Source organism: Malaclemys terrapin, chromosome 3 (assembly GCF_027887155.1).
Source record: "Malaclemys terrapin pileata isolate rMalTer1 chromosome 3, rMalTer1.hap1, whole genome shotgun sequence".
Lineage (NCBI taxonomy): Eukaryota > Metazoa > Chordata > Testudines > Emydidae > Malaclemys > Malaclemys terrapin.
This window is the reverse complement of record NC_071507.1, coordinates 105,047,125-105,071,248: the sequence shown is the minus strand read 5'-3', so window position 1 is coordinate 105,071,248 and position 24,124 is coordinate 105,047,125. Positions and strand designations below refer to the sequence as shown.

Sequence of the window (24,124 nt, the reverse complement as noted above, 5' to 3'; positions counted from 1 at the left end):
TTAGGCGTAACTTCAGAGCAGTAAATGGAGTTACACTGCTGCAAAACTAGTGCAATATAAGAATCTGGTTGTTTAGCTTAACTTTTTCTAACTGTCCAAGACTTTTATCAAGGAAGACAAGGTTTCCTTCCTGCATCTCATATTTTATAGTGTGGAATACTATATACTCAGTGTGGCAGTTTTCATCATCTGCAGTATATAAAGAGAGAGGCAAATTTATTACAAGGTAATATTCATCTTAGAAAACAATATAATGACTTCAATGAGAGTTCTTGTTTGATAAGGATAATAGGATTTGGTCCATAATTTTTTCACCTAAAGCAAAAAATGGAATATTACAAAACCAAGATATATAACACAGAAAACAGCAAGGAAACTTCATTACTTTTCACATATTTTTAATGTTGCGGAATGTGAAATATATCTAAAAATGTTTTATAAAATGTGGTTGTGTCTTGTTTTACAATCTTATGGTGGGAGGTTGTGTGAGAGTGTATTTGTGTGTGTGCATTTTATATATGCATCACACACACACACACACACACTTTCGACTCAGAAAGTAATAGATCTAAATGAAAGAGCCCAATAAGAAAGGGATTTTGTTTTAACTTGTTTAATAACTCTAAATTCCAATTCCAGCAGTTCAATAGTATAGAGACAATTGGATACTATAGGGATGAGTGCCATAGGAGTAAATAGAGGTGAAATTCCCATGCCAGCTCTCGCCCTCTGATACCAGGTAAAAGGGCTGGAATGGCATAAAGGGGCTCTAAAAGCCCTAGATTTGATGGGGGAAAAATTCCAGTGGTACAGGAACTGAAGAAGACAGAAGCAGGCTGTCCTTCAGGGACTCCTGAGGTGTTGGCATAGGCCCCGTGCCAAGGATGGGGAGGCGGGTCATGGGTGGAGCCACAGCACATAGGTCTATGGAGGTTTGGACAGTGCTGCTGCCCATAGGGCAACCTGGTGAGGCTGACATAACTTAAACAGTTCCTCAAGACTCTCTATGTTACAGCAGGAGTCTCTCCAGCCCTCAGAAAAGCCCAGAATCTGAAGGGTGAAAGGATGTCTTAAAGCCACTTTTGTCCCCCTCCCGCAGTGTGCTAATCCTGTGCTACTCCGCCAAGTAGCAGCCCAGAATCTCTCCCAGGATTTCTAAAACTGCTTGGATTGCAGTGCACACTACATAGTGATAATACTTGTTTATGTTTAGTGGTATTTGAAGACAGTTTATTTTTCTTCTTATTCTGGGTCATCTTTGACAATTTAGCAACTAAACTATGCAACAAAAGCATTGAGAGAAATGAAAATGGCCTGTTAAAAACAAGGAAGTAGTTTTCTCTATCTTGTCTCTGACTCTAAGTGCTATATTTTTTATGAATAAAAGAGGAAACAAAGTTACAAAGTGGTGACTGAATTATTGGCAATGGTGGCACAAAATGGGTAAGCAGGTTTTGTAAGCAACCAAATATCAGTTCTCAGGTTAAACTATACCACATATCATGGTATCTGGTTTTCCTGAGCTGCTTGGCCTCAGGGAACCAGGGTTTGTGTTGTCTGGCCCCATAACTGATTCCCTGATGAATTAAAAGGCTTGTTTGAACTTAAATAAAAACACAAATGCTTGAAACACCAATACCAGACCCACCCCACCCCCCTACTAGTGGGAAGTAATGGAGCAATACAAAATGATAGAATAATTAACCCTAACAAACCCACATCAAAGAGGAAAATTCAGAACAATTTAGATCTTCTATTCTATAACTCCAACACTATATTTCTACTTGCATAAAAAAGTTTCCAAGCCTTTCTACTAATTCCTGGTTATAATACTCTGTAAAAATAAGATAGTCTGTATGTATCTCTGGAATCTAAATATCAAAACAACAGTAAGGCACCTCTCCTGTTGTTTCTAGTATTTATGGGGAAGTATAAAAATATGTGGGCTTGACGTTGCCCAGGATCTCATCTTCGTAATTCGGGAGGCAGCAGAAGAAGAACGCCAGGCCTATTTCCATAATGGTGGTGGTCCAAGCAAAGCCATAGGCCCAGCTGAACATATTGACTCCTTCCATGTCAATTTCATTTGTGTACTTCACTGGATAAATGACCAGGGCCATGATCGAGAACACAGCTGAAGAAAGAGAAAAGACAACAACAACAAAAAGTCAGAATGAGTGATTAAACTGGTATCCATTAAAGTTTCTGCCTTGATGTTATCTCTAGCCAAATCCACCTTTGTTTTAGAGGTTTGAGGATTTACTACTTGGATGGACTTTCCATTGATTTTAATTGACATTTCCAAGTGCCAAGTGGCTATAGAACTGGGCATAGACTCCTTTGTTTGAAGAGTCAAATAAGGCATGTATCAATTTTACAACAGGTACCATTTTAAAAGGCAACCTTTTCCTCATACACAGTCTTACCAGCAACAAAGAGCAAGCCTCCAATTCCTCGTACGAAGTTGAACCGAAGTGTATCAATGGAGAATGCTATGATGGCCAGGGCAAAACAAATGACCAGAATGATATAGCCAACAAGGAATGTGGCAGCAGCAGCTCTCCCCCAGGCTGAAATCAGAAAGAAAACATATTATGAAGGCAACAACACATTAAGTTAGATTCATGCCTGCCTTAAAAATGAAGTGTTTTCATTTCAGACAAATGTGAGAAGACAGTAAACTCTCAAGGAGAGAACATAGCCACCTACTCTCCTTTGACTGGTTTAGAATGTACAAAGTGGTTCTGATCCAGCAGAGAGTTAATGCACAATGTATGATGTTTAAACAAACATTAATTCTGAACAGTATGTTATTGGAATGTCAAGGAATTTCAATATTAAGTATTAAGCACTGAGGCAGAAAAAGCAGAATGTAAGAATACTCAGATAACAACCTTATCTTATTTCACTAAAACAGGCCATTTGTTCAGCAAATGGCAGTCATGGCTCTGTTATATATGTCTATCATGGCACCAATGGGTTTTATGCATAAGCATCAAATGAAGAGGAGGCTCTTCCTCAAAGGCAACTTGAAATCTTCCATTTTAAAAAACTGTCTATATTAGCATACCATGCTGGTATGTGAACATAAAAGTTTGGCTTTATTTGGCAAATCTATACATCAGACACAAACAATCAGGATAGATCATGACCCTAAGATTTGCATGTGGAGGGTACCTTTCATGTATGTCTGTTCCTCTGGCTCAACCACCAGGTCTTTTAGCATAGTAATGACTGCTTCACTTTCAGTAAGCAACATTGGTGATTATAGAAATAACCTGTAGCCAGAGCCATAGGTCCTAACTCAGGTGAGTTCTCACTAAAATTAATAGGTGTTTGGATGAGTAAGGACCCAAGAATTTGTCCTACCGCACATAAGATCCAGTTGGATCTTAAATTCAATTTCTGTCATGTCATATGTTTATTTATAGCTACATGTCCCAGATCACTACAGAGATTCTTGCTCTAGTGGTAAGATTTTCAAAATTTCTTTTCTGTGATGTTCTGTTAAATATGACACTGATTACTTTATTATGTGTTCACTTCTTGAAATGCATCTGTAATATTGGCACAATGAAAGGAGTGCACACTACATAAAAGCAGCACTAGAGTACAAGAAATGGACCTGTGCTCATATGGGCTGCATTCTTTTTTCCCCTTAAAAGAAGCAAACAAATTACATGCAACCCTGTTAATGCAATATAAGATGATGCAGTTTAAGAATCACACAGTACAAGGATATGCAGAAGTTAAGGTTCCCATAACACTGTTACCTGTATTTCTTGCAGCAAGTATTTCCGCTTTACTTTTTAAATCATGCTACATTATGTTTTATTACAGTATGCCATATAACCTACAGGATGTGCAATGTGGTAGAGTTAACAATGATTCCTGTGGCAGTCAAATGTGCACCCAGAAGGTTGCATTAATGCAAACTTTTGAATTTAAATTTATAAAATCTCAATGCAGCTATTTCTAAGGTGATATAATAATTAAGTAACACCAGGAACTGTACCAGCAATAGAACTAATTCAGCAGCAAAAAGGCTGTAAAGCTGCTTTAACCAGGTAGCTAAGGATTCTCCCCAGCATGAGGGAATCCCTAAGGACATGTCTACTCTGCAATTAATCACCCCTGTCTCTGCTGACTTGGTCTCATGGGGCTCAGTCCAAGGGACCGAGGTTCTAGGACCCCACGAGAGGGAAGGGTCCCATAGCCCAACCTCCAGCCAGAGCTCAAATGTCTACACCGCAAATAAACAGCCCCTTAGCCCCTGCCATGTGAGCCTTAGTCAGCTGACATGAACCAGCCATGGGCGTTTGATTGCACTGTAGACATACCAAGCTTTACATACCTTAGGGCAAACGTGGGCAAACTATGGCCCGTGGGACCGTCTTACCCGGCCCCTGAGCTCCTGGCCCCTCCCCCGCTGTCCCCCCCTGCAGCCACGCCGCCGCACGGGCCACACTCTGGCCCGCTGCTCCCGCTGGGCAGCATGGGGGGTGCTGCTGACTGGCTGGGTGTCATGGCTGCGAGCTCCTGCTGATGGTAAGGGGGTGCTGAGCAGGGTGGTTGGGTAAGGGAGCGGGAGGTCCTAGGGGGCAGTCAGGGAAGATGGGGCAGTTGGATGGGGCGGAGGTTCTGGGGGGCGGTCAGGGAATGGGGAACAGGGAGGGTTGGGAGTGGGAGTCCTGGGGGGCCTGTCAGGGGGCAGGGAGCGGGGGGGAGGGTTGGACAAGGGGGTGGATTCCAGGGGGCAGTTAGAGGAGGAGGGTCCCAGGAGGGGGTAGTCAGGGGACGAGGAGCAGAGGGTGGTTGGATAGGGGGTGGGAGTCCCGGGGAGGCTGTCAGAGGGCGGGAGTGTGGAGAGGGATCAGGGCAGTCAGGGGATAGGGAGCAGGGGGGTTGGATAGGGGGCAGGGGTCCCGGGAGGGGGGCGGTCAGGGGACAATGAGCAGGGGGGGTTGGATGGGTTGGGGGTTCTGAGGGGGACAGTCAGGGGGCGGGAACTGGGAGGGGGCAGATAGGGGGCGGGGACCAGGCTGTTTGGGGAGGCACAGCCTTCCCTACCCAGCCCTCCATACAGTTGCACAACCCCGATGTGGCCCTCGGGCCAAAAAGTTTGCCCACCCCTGCCTTAGGGTACGCCAGCTCTACGTCATCTCACCCAGCATAGGAAGTCTGTCAGTTTATGGCCAGGTGAGGGGGACGTTGCCACTGCGTTGCTATGCTTCAGCAAGCTCCAGATGGTGTAATGGCCCTTCGGGCTTTTAAGTGGCTCTCACTTTCATAGTGGGCCAAACCAATCCCCAGCAACACTGGTGACTGGGAGCATGCGGCAGTGGCAATGAGCCATTCTCCTCACTCAGCTTCCAAACCAAGCATAGCACAAATGGGGGGGGGGATTCTGACCCAATCCTCTGGTCTATCTCCCTTTCTCTCAACAGTTCATGAAGGTTGTGACCATCTCCCATTGCTTTATGACCCATGTTCCATTTCTATTCATTACATTTCACTAATTCCCCCCCCCCATTATAAAACTTTTTTCTCCCTTCCCACCCCTAGTGCCAGCTGAACCAAGTGCCCTGAGGGGCCCCTGCCATTTGGCTGGGGAGGGGTGGGGGTGGGACTCTCTCATCCACCCTGCTCCCCACCTCTTTATGCCACTAACCAGTTTTTTCTCCCAGTAGTATTGCAAATGCCATGACTCTGTAGGAAGGCACATTGGGAGAGACTGGCATACTCCCTGCCTTAAGGGAGTTGGCTATATGGCAAGAACAAACATGCTCATTGCAGGATTCTTACATCTTATGCATTGCTTAGTCACATAACCATTGCAGATTTCTAACTCTTTAGCAGAGGACATTTTTAAATCAAGATTTTAAAGATTCAGTTTTGAAGATGTAAAGACTTCAAGATGCTGTGCTCAAACTAAATCTAAGCTGCAGAATGCTACATCAGAGATTTAGTCTAAGAACAGACTTTTTGTTAATTAACTCTATTAACAATTTTGATATATATCCTAATTTTGTGTTTCAATAGGGTCATGAAGATTTAGATTAACCTGGGGCCAGATTGTGACAGGGACCTGGATGTCACTGTCAACAGCTCAGTGAAGATCTCTGATCAACATGTACCTGCAGTCAGAAAAACGAACAGGCTAGGGGGCATAAGGAATGAACAAGAGAATAATACAGAGAAGATTATAATGCCTTGATATAAATCCTTCGGAATGCTGTGTGCAACACTGGCCCCCCTGTCTGTTAGAGGATATTGCAGAACTGGTGGGGATTCCAAAAAGAGTAACAAGAATGACTGAGGGAATGGAAAAAACTCTCCTATGAAAGGAGATTGAAAACACTGGGATGTTTTCCTCAGAAAGGAGATGAACAAGAGAGAACATGATAAAGGTATATTACAATGATGCAAGGTTTAGAAAAGGTAGATCAGGATCTTCTGTTCTCTCTCATAACTCTGTCTCTGTCTCTCTCTCTCTCTCTCTCTCTCTGTTCTTCTGTTCTTCATAACAAGAACAATGAAATTTAAAGGTGGGAAATTCAAAATTGATAAAAGAAAAAACTTGTTCACAAACTGTGTGATTAATTCACTACCACAGGAAGTCACTGGGGTCAAAAACTTAGTAAGATTCAAAAAGGAATTGAATATTTAGGATAAAGAAAATCAAGAGTTATAATAATTAATTATAACAACAATTTTAGAAGGGATATTGAAACTTGTGCTTCAGGCCTTAAGCCAATCTCTACCTATTAGAGAGCAGGAGGATACCTAAGATGGGGTCCAAATATCTTGTACTTGCCTACTATGGGTTTCTTACACCTTTTTCTGAGGCACCTGGCACGGGCCACTGGCAGAGACGGGATACTGGATTAGATGGACCATGGGTCTGATCTAGTGAAGCAATTGCTATTTGGCTTTAAGTAACAACACAGTGGAATAACAGGCAGTAAAACCAGATGGCCCCCTGCACAGTCACTTTAGTGCTTCCTGCATTGCGGCTGGAGCCTGAGGGGTGGGCCATGAGCAGGTAGGCAAGGATGGTATGGGAAAAGAACCAATAAAAGTTATTTCCCTCTGAAAAAAGAGGGAGTAAAGAAAGAATTTTGACTCCCTGGGCGCCTTGCAGAAGACACAGAGCAAAGGCTCAATCTAGTTTAAAACTCATTGGGCCAAATCCATCTCACATGTAACGCCACAATTTAGTGGGGTTGAAAATGATGAGGTTGCACTAGAGTAAATGAGGGCAGAAATTGGTCCTAAGTTTTTCACATTATTTAGTATCCACTGTGTTTTTATGTTTTGCTTTAACACATGGGTAAAGTATAAATACCTATGCAAATGTTAACACATTTCATGGAAATGTGGAATCCAGTCAGGTCACAGACTCAGTATACATGAGACAGAGAGGTCACAGGTTCTAGTCCAGCCCATTTAAAACTGAAACTAAACAAAACACAGAGAGAGCAGCAGTTTACTTAGCTTTCAGGATGTCAAGCTAAGTCCATAAAAACACACAACTATTTGCCTGAGATCAATCAAGCAGCTGAGAAAACTGTAGAGTAATTTTTTGTGTATGTTTAAAGGTGGTCAGCAGAGGGAAAAAAAACAGAAATTTATCTCAGAGAATCCCTAACTACTAGAGCTGGACAAAAAATGATTTTCCTATCCTGTGAGAATTTTCAAAATTTTAAGTTTTTCCATCCTAAATCAGGACAAAAAATCAAAATCTCAGATTGTCACCAACTGAAAATCCAAGAAAAATTTTGGAATGGGTTGATCGAAATGTGTTGTTTCAATTTTGACTTTTATATATGCAATATATGTGTATTTTACTATAAAGCAATGTAAATTTTGAAACAAACAGAATTTTCAAACAAAAAATGAAAAAAAAATCATTTAGAAAAATTTGAAATTGAACATTTTGAAACTTTTTTCAAAAGTGGAAATTTGTCTAAACTGATCCTTTCCTGCAAAAAGTTTTGGTGAATTGGCATTTTCCAATGTACATCAGCATTCTAAAATGATATCATCATTTGAATGGCATGTCTGCTAGTTCCTTCTTGTTTCTCTCTACAACCAAATCAAAGAATGTGTATGATAATTATTAAATGCCAGGAAACTATATACTTTCCAGTCTTAAAATCTCATTACAACTGGCAATGTTTATAAGTTTTTTGTCTTTGGAAATGGGGAAGGCCTTGTATTAGGACAAGTAGAAGAGAACCCAAATCTTTATTTTCATATAAGCAGAGTGAGGAATGGTCCTTCTAGCTATATTTCTTTGATTTGTGGATGGTTAGGCTATCCAAAGGAAATGTTGTAGCAACAGTGTAACTGGGAATCCGAGTATTCTTTGGTAAGGCAAGTCTTCAGTCAAATGTAGATTTAAGACTTTTATTAGGGATTCAGAGCTACTAGGAATGTTGCTTTCTGATTTTCCTGACTTACCTACTCATGTATTTCCGTTTTACATACTGAAGAGCTGTTTTCTATACAAAAGGATGTAAATTTAATTTGGGGTAATGTCTGCCCAGTGATGTCTTATATTCAAAACCTTGAAACCCACACTGAATTTTTTTTTTACGTGTTTGTTTTCCAAATTTTCTGTGATAACACAAGGGCCACAACACATTGAAAATACACCTCATAACCTAATTGCCTTGTACAAAACAAACCAAAGATTCCGGATTCTTGTGTACTAGCCCACATTGTGTACAAGTATTCCCATCCACACCATTCCATCCCCTCACTGTGTTTATTCATGGCATGGGTACTCCACTTCATGTGAACTACCAAGTACCCTAGGCCTGGCTCATCAGCATGAAATCATGAACAGCTCCGATATCTATCTCCTTGTCTGATTAATAAGAGCACAATTCCTCAACTTTTAATTCCTTCTGCCCTGAATCTGAAGACATAATCAGCATTTAAAAGAAAAATAAATCTATTGTCAGCTGTTCATACATCTCAGCAATTATTTATATTATCATCAAATTATCATTTTAATAGGAGTTGTTCAGTCAACAACCTCTGCAGTTCCTGCATGACATTGTGGTGAGTGACACAGCTGTGTTAAACAAGGGTAGCTTTAATTTTAAAAAATGGAAGATGATATGAAATGCCAAACCTGCACTGAAAATGGAATAATACTTTGATCCTAAGAGCATCCCAATGTCAGAGGGCAAGGGGATCTAGCAGTGAGTTTCAGCTGGCCTAAGCAGCGGAGTGTATTCCAACTCATTGTTGTCATAATCTGTATCTAACTGATGTAAGGTATCATATGCTAACTGGTTACATGCTGGTCATTAATATTGTTGCCTGGTGTATGTACAGTTGATATATGAAAAACTATAAATGTGCTGGAACTATGTTCTTAAAATGTGTTTGGCAGGTAAGGCTTGAGGGACCCCACCCTAGATCAAGGAGTGTGATTCTGCCTGCTCGAATGTGTCTTCAGTGTAAACTGAGCAAGGAGAGACAATAGAAATACATTTACTAAGATGTAAACAAAGCCATCAAACTAGTGAGTGTGGGGGACAGCCACTTAACTATCCCAATGAGGTGAGGGGACAAGACAGCCAACAAAGCACTCTCCACACTGGCGCTTCTGTCGCTGTAACTTGTATCTCTCAGGAAGGTGTTTTTTTCACACTCCTGAGCAACCTAAGTTTTGCCAACATAAGTGGTACTACAGACATGGCCTAACTGCTGGTAATCAGGGGCTTCTCAAACTCAAAACAGACTCTTTCTCATTAAAAGCAAACAGACCTTCACCTTCTCATCATCTTTCTATTTCCAGACAGCATCATCTACATACTCATCAACATATTTGTTAAAAAATCCAGAATCCACAGTTTTGAAATGCCTGAAGACCCTCCTCCTTTTGAGGGAAGCAGTTCAGTTTAGGAACATTTCAACTTGAAGAGTTTTTTGTTTGGTCAGGGTTTTTTCCCCCCACCATCTAGAGGGAGTGGTTCAGTTTCAGCTACTCTCTTCGACATAAACACACTTGACATGTAGGAGCTTGATTTAGAAGGGAGTCCAACAAAGCTTTGTGCTAATGAGAGATCCTCCCTGATGCTTAGTGCTAGGAAGGGAGCAACACAGGGTGTAGAAGAATCATCAAAGTGAGTTCGGTATTAAAAGTAATGTGCATGCCAATGCCTCAGAATTGGCTTGATCAGGAGAAAGGCATTGAATACCCACAGTTCACAACAATTTCAACAGGAATTATGGGCATCCTTAGGATCAGAACTTAATTTTACATGTTTTGATGCTCAGTTTGATACATGATTTGTCTTGTTCCGTCTATTTTGAGCTAAATTTTAACTAGTGGGTTTTGGAAAAAAAATGTGTAACATACTAATAAGCCAATTTATTGACTAAATATGTCAATTAATCCCAATGTAGCATGTTATATCTGTTTTCTAGCTGGTACTACTATTTGGACAGAAGACCTTGTCAAGGATTAAAGATGAGTTGATTAAAATAACCTACAGTTTAAAAGGGATCTTCTTCTTTTATAACTCAGCCTTACAAACAATGACTATTAAGCAAAATAGCAGTGTATCCTTTTTCCAAAGCTTGCTCGCACTCTTATATCTGGCTGACGCACAATGGATTTACATCTCATTTCCAAAATCAAGAATTTTCAGTCAGATAACTCTTAGTCTATAGTTTGCAGCAAAATATGAGCAAACTGTGTTCAGCAACCTTGCTGTGGCTAGCCTTAATTGCAGTGAAGGAGTTTCCCTGGGTAGGGAGTGGCTGTGAATTTGGAGCTAACTTTCTGATAGAAACTAAATCCTTCCCACCCAAGAAACAAAAAAGCCTACAGGGAGAGACATGATGCTGTTTGCTCATTTCTTCTCCCTGTGACTGAACAAGAAGGCGATATTAACAATTTTTGTTGCAAAAAGAAGAACAGGAGTAGTTGTGGCACCTTAGAGACTAACAAATTTATTAGAGCATAAGCTTTCGTGGACTACAGCCCACTTCTTCAGATGCATATAGATAAATTTGTTAGTCTCTAAGGTGCCACAAGTACTCCTGTTCTTCTTTTTGCGGATACAGACTAACACGGCTGCTACTCTGAAACCTATCCATTCAAAGGAATATCTATTATAGTAATAACTAACATAGCACTTTTTAGTCTGAAAAATTCCCAAAATGCTTCCAAAAAACAAAAACCCACCAAAGACAGGAAACCAGTGGCACTGATGCCAACTCTCAGCTATGTAATCAACACACAACAGCTTAGGACAGGTAGTGAAGAAAAATATCATATACTTTCGAAAGTGGAGAGGGATTTTAAAGTAGGCAAAATGTACATTAGAATGTGGCTGTGACATCAAAGTTAACATAATGTTGGGTCCTCATTCCCAGCTCACTGAGTGAACAAATTGCAGTGGCACCTGCCTGTGGGCTACGGGAAGGACGACGTTTCTTACCTTTCTGTTGCTGTTAGTTTCTGTTTTATTATTTGATACCCAGCCTGCCTAACCTAATGTAACCCACTACCCACTTCCTCTCCCCCAAATGTGTTCCTTCTGTTACTGCTGGAGTGTCACTGACTGGAGAAAAGCCTGGAAAATTCTCTCAGAAAGCACATTCACAAGAGGCGAACACCACTCATAACAAGAGCCCATCACAAGATTCAAGGATTTGCCTTCAACTCCAACATTCATGAACTTAGGTTTTCAGGTCTGTTCAACACCCCTCCCCTGCTTTTACACAGTGTAGAAATACTGTATGCTTTGGAGGGCTCTGCAACTTCAAGAAAGTTTTGTAAGTTATAGCAGTGCCAATGAAGGTCAACAATGATGATTAAGAGTTCAGAGAGCTTGACTTTAGAGAAAAGACAGAAGACCATTTGCTGAAGTTTAGCTAAAAGGGGGACAAGATAACATTATATATTGCAAATATTGGAAGGACAAATATTAAGGGAAAACAAAGTATTTAGGATGAAGAGGAATAATCAGGCTGAACTCAACAAGGGACAATTTAGGCTAAGTTTAGGAAAATTTCCATAACACAGGTTTCAGAGTAGCAGCCGTGTTAGTCTGTATCCGCAAAAAGAACAGGAGTACTTGTGGCACCTTAGAAACTAACAAATTTATTAGAGCATAAGCTTTCGTGGACTACAGCCCACTTCTTCAGATGCATATAGAATGGAACATATATTGAGGAGATATATATACACACATACAGAGAGCATGAACAGGTGGGAGTTGTCTTACCAACTCTGAGAGGCCAATTAAGCAAGGGAAAAAAAACTTTTGAAGTGATAATCAAGCTAGCCCAGTACAGACAGGTTGATAAGAAGTGTGAGAATACTTACAAGGGGAGATAGATTCAATGTTTGTAATGGCTCAGCCATTCCCAGTCCTTATTCAATCCTGAGTTGATTGTGTCTAGTTTGCATATCAATTTCAGCTCAGCAGTCTCTCGTTGGAGTCTGTTTTTGAAGTTTTTCTGTTGTAATATAGCCACCCGCAGGTCTGTCATTGAATGACCAGACAGGTTAAAGTGTCTCCCACTGGTTTTTGAGTATTATGATTCCTGATGTCAGATTTGTGTCCATTAATTCTTTTGCGGAGAGACTGTCCGAGTTGGTAAGACAACTCCCACCTGTTCATGCTCTCTGTATATATATATATCTCCTCAATATATGTTCCATTCTATATGCATCCGAAGAAGTGGGCTGTAGTCCACGAAAGCTTATGCTCTAATAAATTTGTTAGTCTCTAAGGTGCCACAACTACTCCTGTTCTTCTTTTTGCGGATACAGACTAACACGGCTGCTACTCTGAAACCTGTCAATTTTTGTTGCTGCACTGTTATTGGCTGTTGATAGGTTGGTTAACATGTGATTGGGGATTACAGAAAGAGTCTGTTATAGTTGTATATTTAGGGCCAGATTCTGATATTTTTACTCAATATAGATGCATCAAGGTCTAGTAGACAAAGCATTGGACTTGGTTTTAGGAGGCTAACAGTTCTATTCCTGTCTCTGGCCTTTTGGTGACTTTGGGCAAGTCACTTTGCTGCTCTGTGCCTCAGTTTCACCTACTGTAAAATGGGGATAATTGATGCTGACCTTCTTTGCAATATATTGGTGAAAAGCACTGCATAAGAGCTAATTATTATTACTCTTATTGGATAGCAGCTTCCTCTGTAGCTAGCTCTAGAGACTTCAGTGGAATTGCTTGTGGAGGAAGGCTCTATTCAGTGTCAGTAAAGGCATACGAATCTGGCCCTATAGTTATCATCAAGCAGCACTTAGATCAAAATTAAATGTTATTTGCAACACATATATGTATCACATATATATGTCTGCACATATTAATGCTTTCACCCATATAGCATGTACAGTGCCTCAAAGAGTCATACCCCCTCTCCCCCACACACACCTTCCTAACTCCCCTCAAACTGATTTAAAATCCAGTGCATTAAATGGTATGAGAGTTTCCAGATCAGCTTGGATCTTCTTTACCATGATAGTGTAAAGTCATTCCTCCTCTAGTAAATGTCTAGCTGTGGTCCAAGTTCTCTTCCTTTAGCATCATTGTGCTAAATCCTGCAGTTCTTACTCAGTCAAAGCTGACTAATTTGAAACCATTGCGATTTTTGACTGATCAAGAACTTTCTAAAGACACTTTGCAAAAGTTCCCAGGAGGAGCTTGGGAACACTATAATATTCTCCTTCAATCTTGTTCAAAATTGTTCAGAATAAATACCAGCTGTCAACAAGACTTGCCATGAAAAATGTGAAAGCATGAGACCATGTCTACACTAGCACTGCTGTCAGTATAACTGTTGTTGATCAGGGGTGTGAAAAATCAGCCCTCTGACCTACATAAGTTTCACTGACAAAAGCACCAGTGTGGACAGTGCTATGCCAACAGGAGCACTCTCTCCCATCGGCATTGAGCGGCTACACGGGAAACCTTACAGCTGTGCAGTTGTGCCACTGTAAGGTCTGTAGTGTAGACATAGTCTGAGAGATTTTCTTGTTTGCTTGTTTACCCTCCCAAAGTCATTCAAAGTCAACTTTATAATGGGACTTATATCCAGCTCTTACTATGGAGGAATCCGAAGAAGTGGGCTGTAGTCCACGAAAGCTTATGCTCTAATAAATTTGTTAGTCTCTAAGGTGCCACAAGTACTCCTGTTCTTTTTATGGAGGAATCATCATCACTCCATCCTGTCAGATTCTCTGAAGAGATGACCCAACTAAAGAAAAACGACAATGCGGTACCGTTTTTACCCACATCCATTCATAAATCCTCAGCAGTTACCTCCTGTGTGAAAGGTTAGGAAAAGTAACTGAATGGTGCATGCTTAAGAGAGTTCATTGTCTGAGCCTGCAAAGTGCTGGGATCTCTGCAAGGTCTTGATTGTCCTCAACTGCCTCTATTTTCATATGGTAGCTGAGAGCCCTCAGCATCTCACACCATCAGCACTGTTTTAGCCAATTTGACTGTAATTATTAGGGAAGTGATTTGATTATAAAGAGTATTTGTTGCCCTGAGAGACTCTTTGTAAAGTTAGTTACCCAACTAAGGAAATAACTTATTTAGCAAAGGTTCTGATGAAATGCACCTGGCAATAATTGTGTAAAAGGGTGAACTGTGAAATGATAAAAAAAAGTATATCAGTAATTGCAAATGAGGAATATGAACAGCCATCCTGTGGGCCTGATTCCCCTCTCTCTTACTCCAGTGGAGTTACTCCTGTAAGCAAGAGGAAAATCAAGTCATGTCTGTTCTTTTCTTCCCTTCTTATCAGAGTTCCTTAAGAACAATATAACTGAAACATTTTCAGTATTGTAACTATTACATTTAACTAGGAGCCCATTTTTTTCTAGCATTTAAAAGTCTAACTACTGTGTGAATAGTAAATTCTGTGCATGTTTTGTATCAAGGCTTGACCTTAAATAACGTAACGCTTTTTTGAGAGATGATTTGGAAAGTAGTGTGTGGCTAAGAACCTGTCCACTCAGCAATTGAAACTACCTAAAAAAACACACTAAACCTGTTTGTTTCAGGTTTTGGCTGTAGTATAGACAGGACAAAGTTCTTATCTTCAATTTGCCCTGCAAATAAGGGGCTCCGGTTGTCCTGTGATTAAGCAAGTGGACTGGGGCTCTGATGGGGATTCCATTTCCAGCTCTACCACAGAATCCCTCTGTAAATCTGGCCAAGACACAATCACTCTGCCACAGGTCCTCCATAAAATGGAGGTACTAATGCTACCCTACCTCGCAGACGGACTGAGAGGATTAATTCATGAATGTTAGTAGGTTTCCACTTACTACTGTGGTGACGATCATGGAAATAACTAGACTAGAACATGTATGCTGTGTTGTTGTAGCTGGGTCGATCCCAGGATATTAGAGAGTGACCTGAAGCAAAGCTCTGTATAGCTCAAAAGCTTGTCTCTCTCACTAATGCAAGTTTGTCTAATAAAAGATATTAGCTCACCCCCCTCTTGTCTCTCTAGAACAGAACAATTCAATAAAGATTCTGCTAGAGATTTGCAAGGAGGATGAAAGTGGAGAATTTTGCACACATTATTATTATTTGTATTACTGTAGTACTTAGGGATCATGGATCAGAGCATCATCATACTAGGCATTGTACAAACATGTAACAAGAAGACAGTCCCTAACTGACTAAGAGAAAGAGATGTTGTACAAAGAAAGCTGCTGAATTATCCCATTGTGTTGTTTCATATAAATCCATGATCTACTAAAATTGACCTCTGTGCTGCAAATAGCATTTATTCTTATTGATACAAAAATTCGACTGGTATTAACAGGCCTTGTATGTTGGCAGTGGAGTCACTAAAGGAGCAGTAGCTCCACATTGTCATACCTAGGTTCAGAGGTTGGCTTGAACCAAAGCCATATATATGAACATCCTGGAATGTAGGGAAAGTTTAGATTCAGATCTGGATAATAACTTTATGGCTCAAGACTACCTGTTTCAAATACGTTGCTCTTTGTTACAGTTTTATTTCAACCACACTCCTTCAAAGTAGTACACAATATATGCTGTAGTCAATGTACTCCACTGACAGATAGAAAACCTGGTTCTCATGCCACTCAGTGCTGAGAAAGGCTGTTCCCTCAATCTGGCAATATGAAAAGCCCTATAATGTTCTGCTCATAGTGATTTATTGAACTAAGTAGAAATGAAGTCTCCTGTGTGTTAATTTGGGGTCAGATTCTGGCTGCTCATGCACCGTGATGAGATGTGGAGATGGAGCTAGCCAATGGGAGAAGCCGATCAGAGGGTGGGGAGAAAAGTTCCACCAATCTTTTGGAGATAAGCACCCAAGTTCGGACTGTGGAAAGGCACTTAGCTCTGGTGGTGATCCGTGAACTGGGTGAAGATAGGTGTTCAGCCACCTTAATTGCAAACAGAGCCTAAAACAAAATGGCCAGGGGAATGGATGACCTCCCTTACTACCATTATCCCGGGGGTACTCACCCAGGTTGTGGGAGACCTTCCATTCAAGTTCCCCTTCCTCCTGAAAGGAAGAAAGGATTTGCCATTTCCCGGGTGAGTGCCCCACGCACCAGGTTATAGAGATGTTCTAACTCTTTCATGGGCCCAATTAATATGTAATTAGTCAGTTGTTTAAAGTTGAACATGTTCAATAGTAGAGATTGGGGGGAGGCATGTCAAAGTATTCCATAGCCTAGTGATTAGGGCACTCACCTGAGGGAGATGACAGGTCCTTGTTCAAATTCCTTCTCCCCAAATGGACACAGGGCTGGGGCGGGTAGCGGTGGCGGCCGGGAGCCCCGGGCCCTTTTAAATCGCCGGCCTCGGGAAAGTTGCCCCTTTTGCCCTCCCCGTCAGCAGCCCAGGGGGGAAAAAGGGGCAACTATGTTAAAACACTGCCGCACCAGCACTTTAACATCAGCTGCGTATGGGCCGGTACTGGCTTCTTACCGGTACACCATACCAGCCTACTTTCACCCCTGGCTAAAGGTATAAGGGAGGTCATTCTTTGCCGCCCTCCATCCCCATGCTTGAGGGGCCTGATCTGGTAGGTGACCTCTGAGCATGCCTACAGACTCGGGCTTCACACATGACTTAGGCAGCCCAACATCTATCCCTCCTGATTTGTGAATTGCTGGGGCTTAGGCAGGAGAAAAGTGATGTGCTGGCTGCCACTTCCCGCATAATCCATTGGCAGGGAACGACGATCCGCAGCCACTGGGAGCTGCGGAGCACCGTGCCTGCGGACGGTCAACGTAAACAAAATGACTCACAGTCCGCCAGCAGTTCCTGATGGGTCACGTGCCAAAGGTTGCTGACCCCTGCTCTGTATAATGACTAGAATCTAGTATTGGATGGTATTTGCAAGTCACTCCAAATATTGAAATTCCACTTGGCATGTGCACAAGCACTGTGTGGATTTTTCAAGATCTGCAAATAAGCCTAACATTTCACACTAAATCTGAAGGACTTAAACCTGCGTTTGTCCTATGCATGGCATTTTTCATTGAAATTTATATAAGTTCTGCATGCCAAAGGACTGCAGTATCAGGCATAATATGAGAAGATAGAAAGATTGCATGTATTAAAGATTCTTTCATCTTATTGTGCACCATATTCAACTTAGCAAAACAGGAGCAATCATTTTCTAGCAACAGGCAACAAGCATGTTCAAACATGTCAAAAGCCTGCAGCACAATATATTAAATATTTAAAAGGCTTTGGCTAAGGCTTTCGGAGGCATACCTTGTTCTGGAGAGCTCATATAGCCAAGAGTCAAGAAAATAAAAAGTTTTTGTGCCAGCTTTTGGGCCTGCACTAAATTATGGGTGGGGCAGAGAAGCTGGAAATAAAGCCAATAGGAGGGGAATAGGGAAGAAACAAGGAGTTCACTCACAAAAAATGTCAAATCACTTCTGCCCCCTTCTAGCTATATTGTCTTGCTTCATGTCTCCATGCTTATGAAAAGGGGAAATGTAATCATACTTGTGATATGGTTTGTGATATTGGACACTTGACCGCCTTAACATTTTTGTATTAGTGTAGATAAAAGGAAACACACAAATAAAATGCATCTTTTATTAAAAACCTGATCATAGGTGCGCCTTTTGCTTTAGTTTTCAGTCTACACCAATAGCAAGAGTTTATCACAGGTACAGGAAACCTACCATGATGCATTCAGGTAGAGGGCTATGGAGCCAAAAATCAGCATTCCCACTCTAGCCAAAAAGGATCAGTGGAAGGCAGTTTTGATTTCCAGCTCAGAGCTGGTCAATAAGAAATGGCATTAACTTAATCCAAAGGGCTCAGTTTGCCCATTCTCTCCAGAGCCAAAGCATGTCCCAGTACAGAGGGCGGAAGCATGAGCTTGTGATTAAAACCCAGGATTAAGATCCGCCAGGAATTCTGAATTCAGTACCCAAATTTTGCCAAAGACTTCCTGTGCAACCTTAGGCAATTCATTTAGTCCCAAATTTTCAAAAGTGTCCATTAATCTGGGGTGCCCCACTTGATGCACCTATGGACTAGTTTTCAGAGACACTGAGCATGCAGAGCAACAGATGAAGTCAATGGGAGTGTAAAACTGGACACCCAAAATTAGTAAACATTTTTTAAAATGTGGACATTCACCTTCCTGTGCCTCAGTTTCTCCATCTATAAATAGGAGATCATATTTGCCTATTGTGTTTTGAGGATTCACAGATGTTTTTCAACTGACTTGAGATCCTCAGTTAGAAGGTGCTATAGAACTCCAATGCCTTTGTCTGAGAAAAATACAAAAGCAAGGAAGAAAGACCATAATGAAAAGCCCAGGGCCAGCCTGGACCCTAAATTCCAACCCTTTGTCTGCGAGGGACATGGGTCCAGATCCACAAAGGAATTTGGGCGTTGCAATGCTGAGCTGAACTTTTAGGTGCCTAGAAAAATCATAGGAACAGCACCACAATCCACAAAGCCTGAATAAGGCACCTGGGCTCTCTGTACAATGAATGGGGAAATATAAGTGCCTTAGACGGTGATCCACAAAGGCAGGGAGCTGCCTACACTAGCCAATGGAGATGCCAACCAGAAAGGGTGTGCTAAGCTGTGCCCGTCTCTTGGAGAAAGGCGCCCAAGTCCAGCTGCAGGGAGACGCCTAGCTCTGCTAGTGATCCACAAACTGGGGGAAGATAGGCATTCAGGTACCTAAATGCAAGCCAAGCCCAAAGCAAATTGGCTGGGGGAGGACCTGCCTTACAACCTTTAGCTTACTGGATAGGTATTCACCCAGGATGCAGGAGGTCCCTGGTTTCAATCCTCCGTCCCCTTGAAGGGGAGAAGGGATTTGAATAGGGCTCAGCCATCCCGCCGGCAAGTGCTCTAATAACTAGGCTATAGTAGAGTCATTCTAAATCTTTTACTGGCCCAATTAATATATAATTATTCACTTGCTTAATTAAAGTGGAACAACTTTGAGAGGAGAGACTGAGGGAGCCCCACATCAGAATATTTCATAGCCTAGTGTCTACTAGGCCACTGACCTGAAAGAGATGACAGATCCCTATTCAAATCCCTGCTACCCACTCCGGGGTGGGGAGAAACATCCTAGGTGTGTTCCTTAACCACTGAGCTAAAGGGTTATTAGGGAGGACTGCCTCCTTTCCCCACAACTGCTTTGTGTGAACTCACCTGAGGGGCTGGATCTGACAGGTGTGATCAGAGGCCACCTACCAGATCAGGCACACAATTTAGCCATCTTGTTGCCTGTCTTTCTTGTAGTCATCTTGTTGACGTTCTTCTGTGAATCACTCTGGAAGACAGGCGTCCAGACGCCTACAGTGCTGCCGAAGTGCGCATGCTCAGGCAGGAGATAGGCACCCGCTTACCTACAGTCAGGCAGCAGTGCACACATTCAGAGGAAAAAAACATGGGCGCCGAGTGAATTTAGGCACCTACAGGATTGGGCAGCAGTGGGAGTTTTGTGGCTCATAGCGGTACCTAAAAAAGGGACATAGATTCCTGAGTCTGTGGGCTAGGTGCCTAAGTACCTTTGTGGATCACGTCCCTGGCACCTAGGGAGAAACAATACCATTGTGGAACTGATTAATATATCATTAATGTGGGATTGGGGAGGGGAAGGATACCCAAAGGGCACCAGGGGTAGAAACAGTCCCCAAATAGAGCAAATAGCAAACATGCTTGAAAAATCCCACTAGCCCAGAGTGAATAACTTCTTTCTGAGTAGTGAATAAATCACCATTATCTTTTCATTACTATCAGTCAATGCAGAGCAGGGCCAGAAAGCACAATTTGTGCACGGATGGTGCATTTTCATGGCAGTTTTGGAAGGCTGAACCAAATGGACACTAACGGTCTGTGTCTCTATGGCCGTGCACCTCGCACAGACATTTATACGTATAAGGTGAGCGTAACATGCTACTAGTCTGATTTGGTAGTATTTATACATACACTTTACACAGGCATAAATAAGTATACAAGCTGCAAAACAGTTGAGAACCAGGCAATTAGCCAAAGTGCCCTTATGACTTGAATTAACATTATCTATTTGGACTTCATCAGAGTCCAAACTTTTATCAAAATTCCTCCAACTATGAAAACCTTAATTCAGACCCTTCTCAAAGAAAAAAACACTTTCTCCTTTCAACATTTTGTTTCATAACCATGTCACAAGTGGTGTGGTGTGTTCCCTGATATAATTTTAGAGGCTCGTTCTGCAACCTGATATTTATTGTGGACATCTCTGCTTCACAGCTCCTTTTCTACATCCCAACAGTTCCTTGCCAGTGAAGGATGATCCGTCTTGTTAAACCCAAGTTTACCCATACAGCTTGCTATTGATTGCTTTATGGACTTGGCCTGCAATAATTATTCACTTCTGGAAAGCAGAGATTGTAGTTATTTCTAAAGAAATTAATCTCACATGATTCAAATGTTCCCTGCACTATGTTTCCATATGTGTCTTTGTACCATGAACATACATAACCTCTAGCCCTATGATAACAGCAATCATCCCTCTTTTTTTCCTAAAAAGATCACCCTTGTTCCACTCTTTCACCAAAAAATGCTCCATGTATTTGAATGGTGAGCCCTATTTTATCCCACCAAACTGATGAGACGTGAGTTGAGTGGGGTAAGCTCAGTCACGTGACCTAGACTCACTAGGGGCTGCCACCCCCATTGCAGTCACTTACCATAGTCCATCAGGGAGTTGCATGTCCATTCAGGCTCATTGTCCAACTTTGTACAGCTTTCCCATAACGAGGCTTGATGCTGATAGGGCAACGTCTCCGACTCCAGCCAGCCCTTGCCGGCCAGCGCAATAAGGCCAAAGATGACCGCTATGCCTAACATCAGAGGCAAGATCCATCTGCACCTTGTGTAGTCAAGGCCATACGCTACCATCTTGTGGAATGGTCAGTGGCTTCTCTAGAAGCCAGGTGCACAAACGGATGAGTTTTTTCTGCTACTGACTCAGCAGCGTGGGACAAAGGTGTTTTATGAAGGCTCCTGAAGAGTGTGTGTATCTGTATGAATGTGTGAATGAGAGCAGCTTTTCAACTGGAACTGACACTGAAGGGGGGAGCTCCACCTAAATTCCAATGACTAAGAGCTGTAGCGGTGGCACCAGAAACCTGCTGAGCTGCACTGAAGTTGCAGGGCTGGGCTGGCTCATCTGCCTGGCTCCTCTTTCCTCTCTGCTGATTCGTAAACACATCAGGCACCATTATACTCCCTGGCCTAGGGCTTTTAACCCTTTCCTGGCTGTCACTTCCCACTAAGGAGCAACTTGGGTTAAACAAGATGCTTTTGCACTAGAGTGAGTGCAGGCAGCACAATTACACTAAAAGCTAAAAAACAATTTGCACTGTAAGCTCTTTTGTCATAGTTGCCTGAAACTTTCCCCTTTAAGGCTGAAATGTTCCATGCTGGGCCTCTGCTCCAAGGGCAAATCTTTTAAGCATGTTTCCTCACCCATCACTAAGTTAGGACAGTGAAGAAAATTTCTGACTCTTTCTTAGAAGAGCTATGGCAAAAATAAACAGCTGAAATTTGACAGTTATAATAGGGCATGGCTTGGAAGTATTGAGGAGCAGTGCATGTTTCTATGGGGAGAAAATAGGTTTGATTTGACTACGCTCTACAAATATTCTCAGCAGGCACTGTACAATATTTGGGCCTAATTCTCCACTGCCTGAATGTAAAATGCTACTAAAACAGATTACTCCATTCACACTAGTGGTAACCTTTGCTTCCACTTTGCACGGAAATAAGACTATATAATGTAGTGGAGAATTGGGCCCCTCTGGGATTGGGGACTGTGAGAGCCTGGGCAGGGTGCTGTGAAGCTGATGTTATGTTATGCACCACCAGTTGGAATGGACACAGAATAAAGCAGATCTTCTGCAACCACCTTAAGCACTGAGTGATCACTGAACACCATACAGCCTCCAGTAAGATACACATGTGCATGGCTAGATGCCATAACTCAGTGGTTCTCAACCAGGGGTATGCATGCCCCTGGGTTTACTCAGAGGTATTCCAGGGGGTACATCAACTCATCTAGATATTTGCCTAGTTTTACAACAGGCTACATAAATAGCACTAGCAAAGTCAGTACAAACTAAAATTTCGTACAGACAATGACTTTTTTATAGTGCTGTGCATACTGTACACTGAAATGTAAGTGCAATATTTATATTCCAGTTGATTTATTTTATATTTTTATATTTTATAAATTTTATAAATATTTTATAAATGGTAAAAATGAGAAAGGAAGCAATTTTTCAGTAATGTGCTGTCACACTTTTGCATTTTTATGTCAGATTCTGTAAGCAAGTAGTTTTTAAGTGAGGTGAAACTTGGAGTACACAAGACAAATCAGACTCCTGAAAGGAGTACAGTAGTCTGGAAAGGTTGAGAGCCACTCCCATAACTGATGCATATTGAAATGGATCCACAGTGGTCTCCGGGTTTAAGCTAGAGAAACTTTTTGGGCAATTGATCAGCTAGTGAATGGGCTCCACCTACTTCCGCGCTCCACAACCCATCAAAATGTTCCTCTGGCTGAGAGAAGTGGGCAGGTGGCTGGGAGGTCAGCAATCCTAAATTCTGTTCCTACCCTTTCCACTGCCAATACCTGCAGCTTCACTGGTGACAATTTCTGCAGCATGGTTGTGTATTATCAGAACAAAAAACTGCATCATATTGAAATGTGGAATTGCAGGGATGGTACAAACTACACTGAATTTAATATAAAAATAAATATGACAGGATAACTGTACTAATTGTATTGTTTATTTGTATTCATTAAGCTCTTCAACTTTTTAATTTAAATGGAATTGTCCCAAAAATTTCAGTCTGCTGCAGAGCCCAGGGACCTTGCTGTAGAGTAGACGTTATCTTCCTGTTGGAGTGTGATCTCATAATGTATTGCAACCTTCATTATAGATTAGAGCATCGATTTTTATAGTGTGGTCCTGACACCTAGTTGAATGATTGGGGCTGTGAAGCTGTGACAGAAGCATCAAGGGCCATCAATGTTGAATGTCTCTTTCTATTGGAACAATGGGCTTTCTATCATTAAGGCCAAACCCATGACTAACAGGAGAGGTGAAATCAGACCAGGTGGGTGGGGTCTGCATTCAGGACTGCTTGTTATTTTTCAAAGACACTTAACTCTCTAGTGTGCATTGTTAACAATAAAGTGTCTGAGGCCTTGTCTACACTTGCAGATGTACAGCGCTGTGAGTTAAACCTGACTTCGTACAGCTGAGTAGGGAAAGCGCTGCAGTCTGTCCATACTGACAGCTGCCCAGCGCACTGTCGTGGCCACATTTGCAGCATTTGCTGTGCCATTGGGAGCGGTGCATTATGGGCAGCTATCCCACAGAGCACCTCTTCCCATTCTGGCGCCATGGGTTGTGGGAAGGGGGTGTGGGTGCGGGGCATTCTGGGTCCTGTCCCAACGCCCCGTGATGCATCGCTTTGCATCCCAAAAATCCCTTTGTTTCCATCCACCTTTCGCACCATCTTTCAACGGTTTCTGTGCAGCGCGATCTGTCTGCGGGAAATGGAGCCCGAACTGCTGAGGC

General features: G+C 42.1%; 1 protein-coding gene across 1 annotated transcript; it reads right to left on the bottom strand.

Annotated features, from left to right (window-relative positions):
• Window positions 1–381: 381 nt before the first annotated feature.
• On the bottom strand, window positions 382–21,655 carry LOC128834173 (p53 apoptosis effector related to PMP-22-like). Its single transcript, XM_054022729.1, has 3 exons — window positions 21,224–21,655; window positions 2,427–2,570; window positions 382–2,134 (listed from the first exon to the last, which is right to left on the bottom strand). The coding sequence occupies exons 1-3, from the start codon at window positions 21,432–21,434 to the stop codon at window positions 1,920–1,922; spliced, it is 570 nt and encodes a 189-aa protein (XP_053878704.1). The 5' UTR covers window positions 21,435–21,655; the 3' UTR covers window positions 382–1,919.
• Between the last annotated feature and the right edge of the window lie 2,469 nt (window positions 21,656–24,124).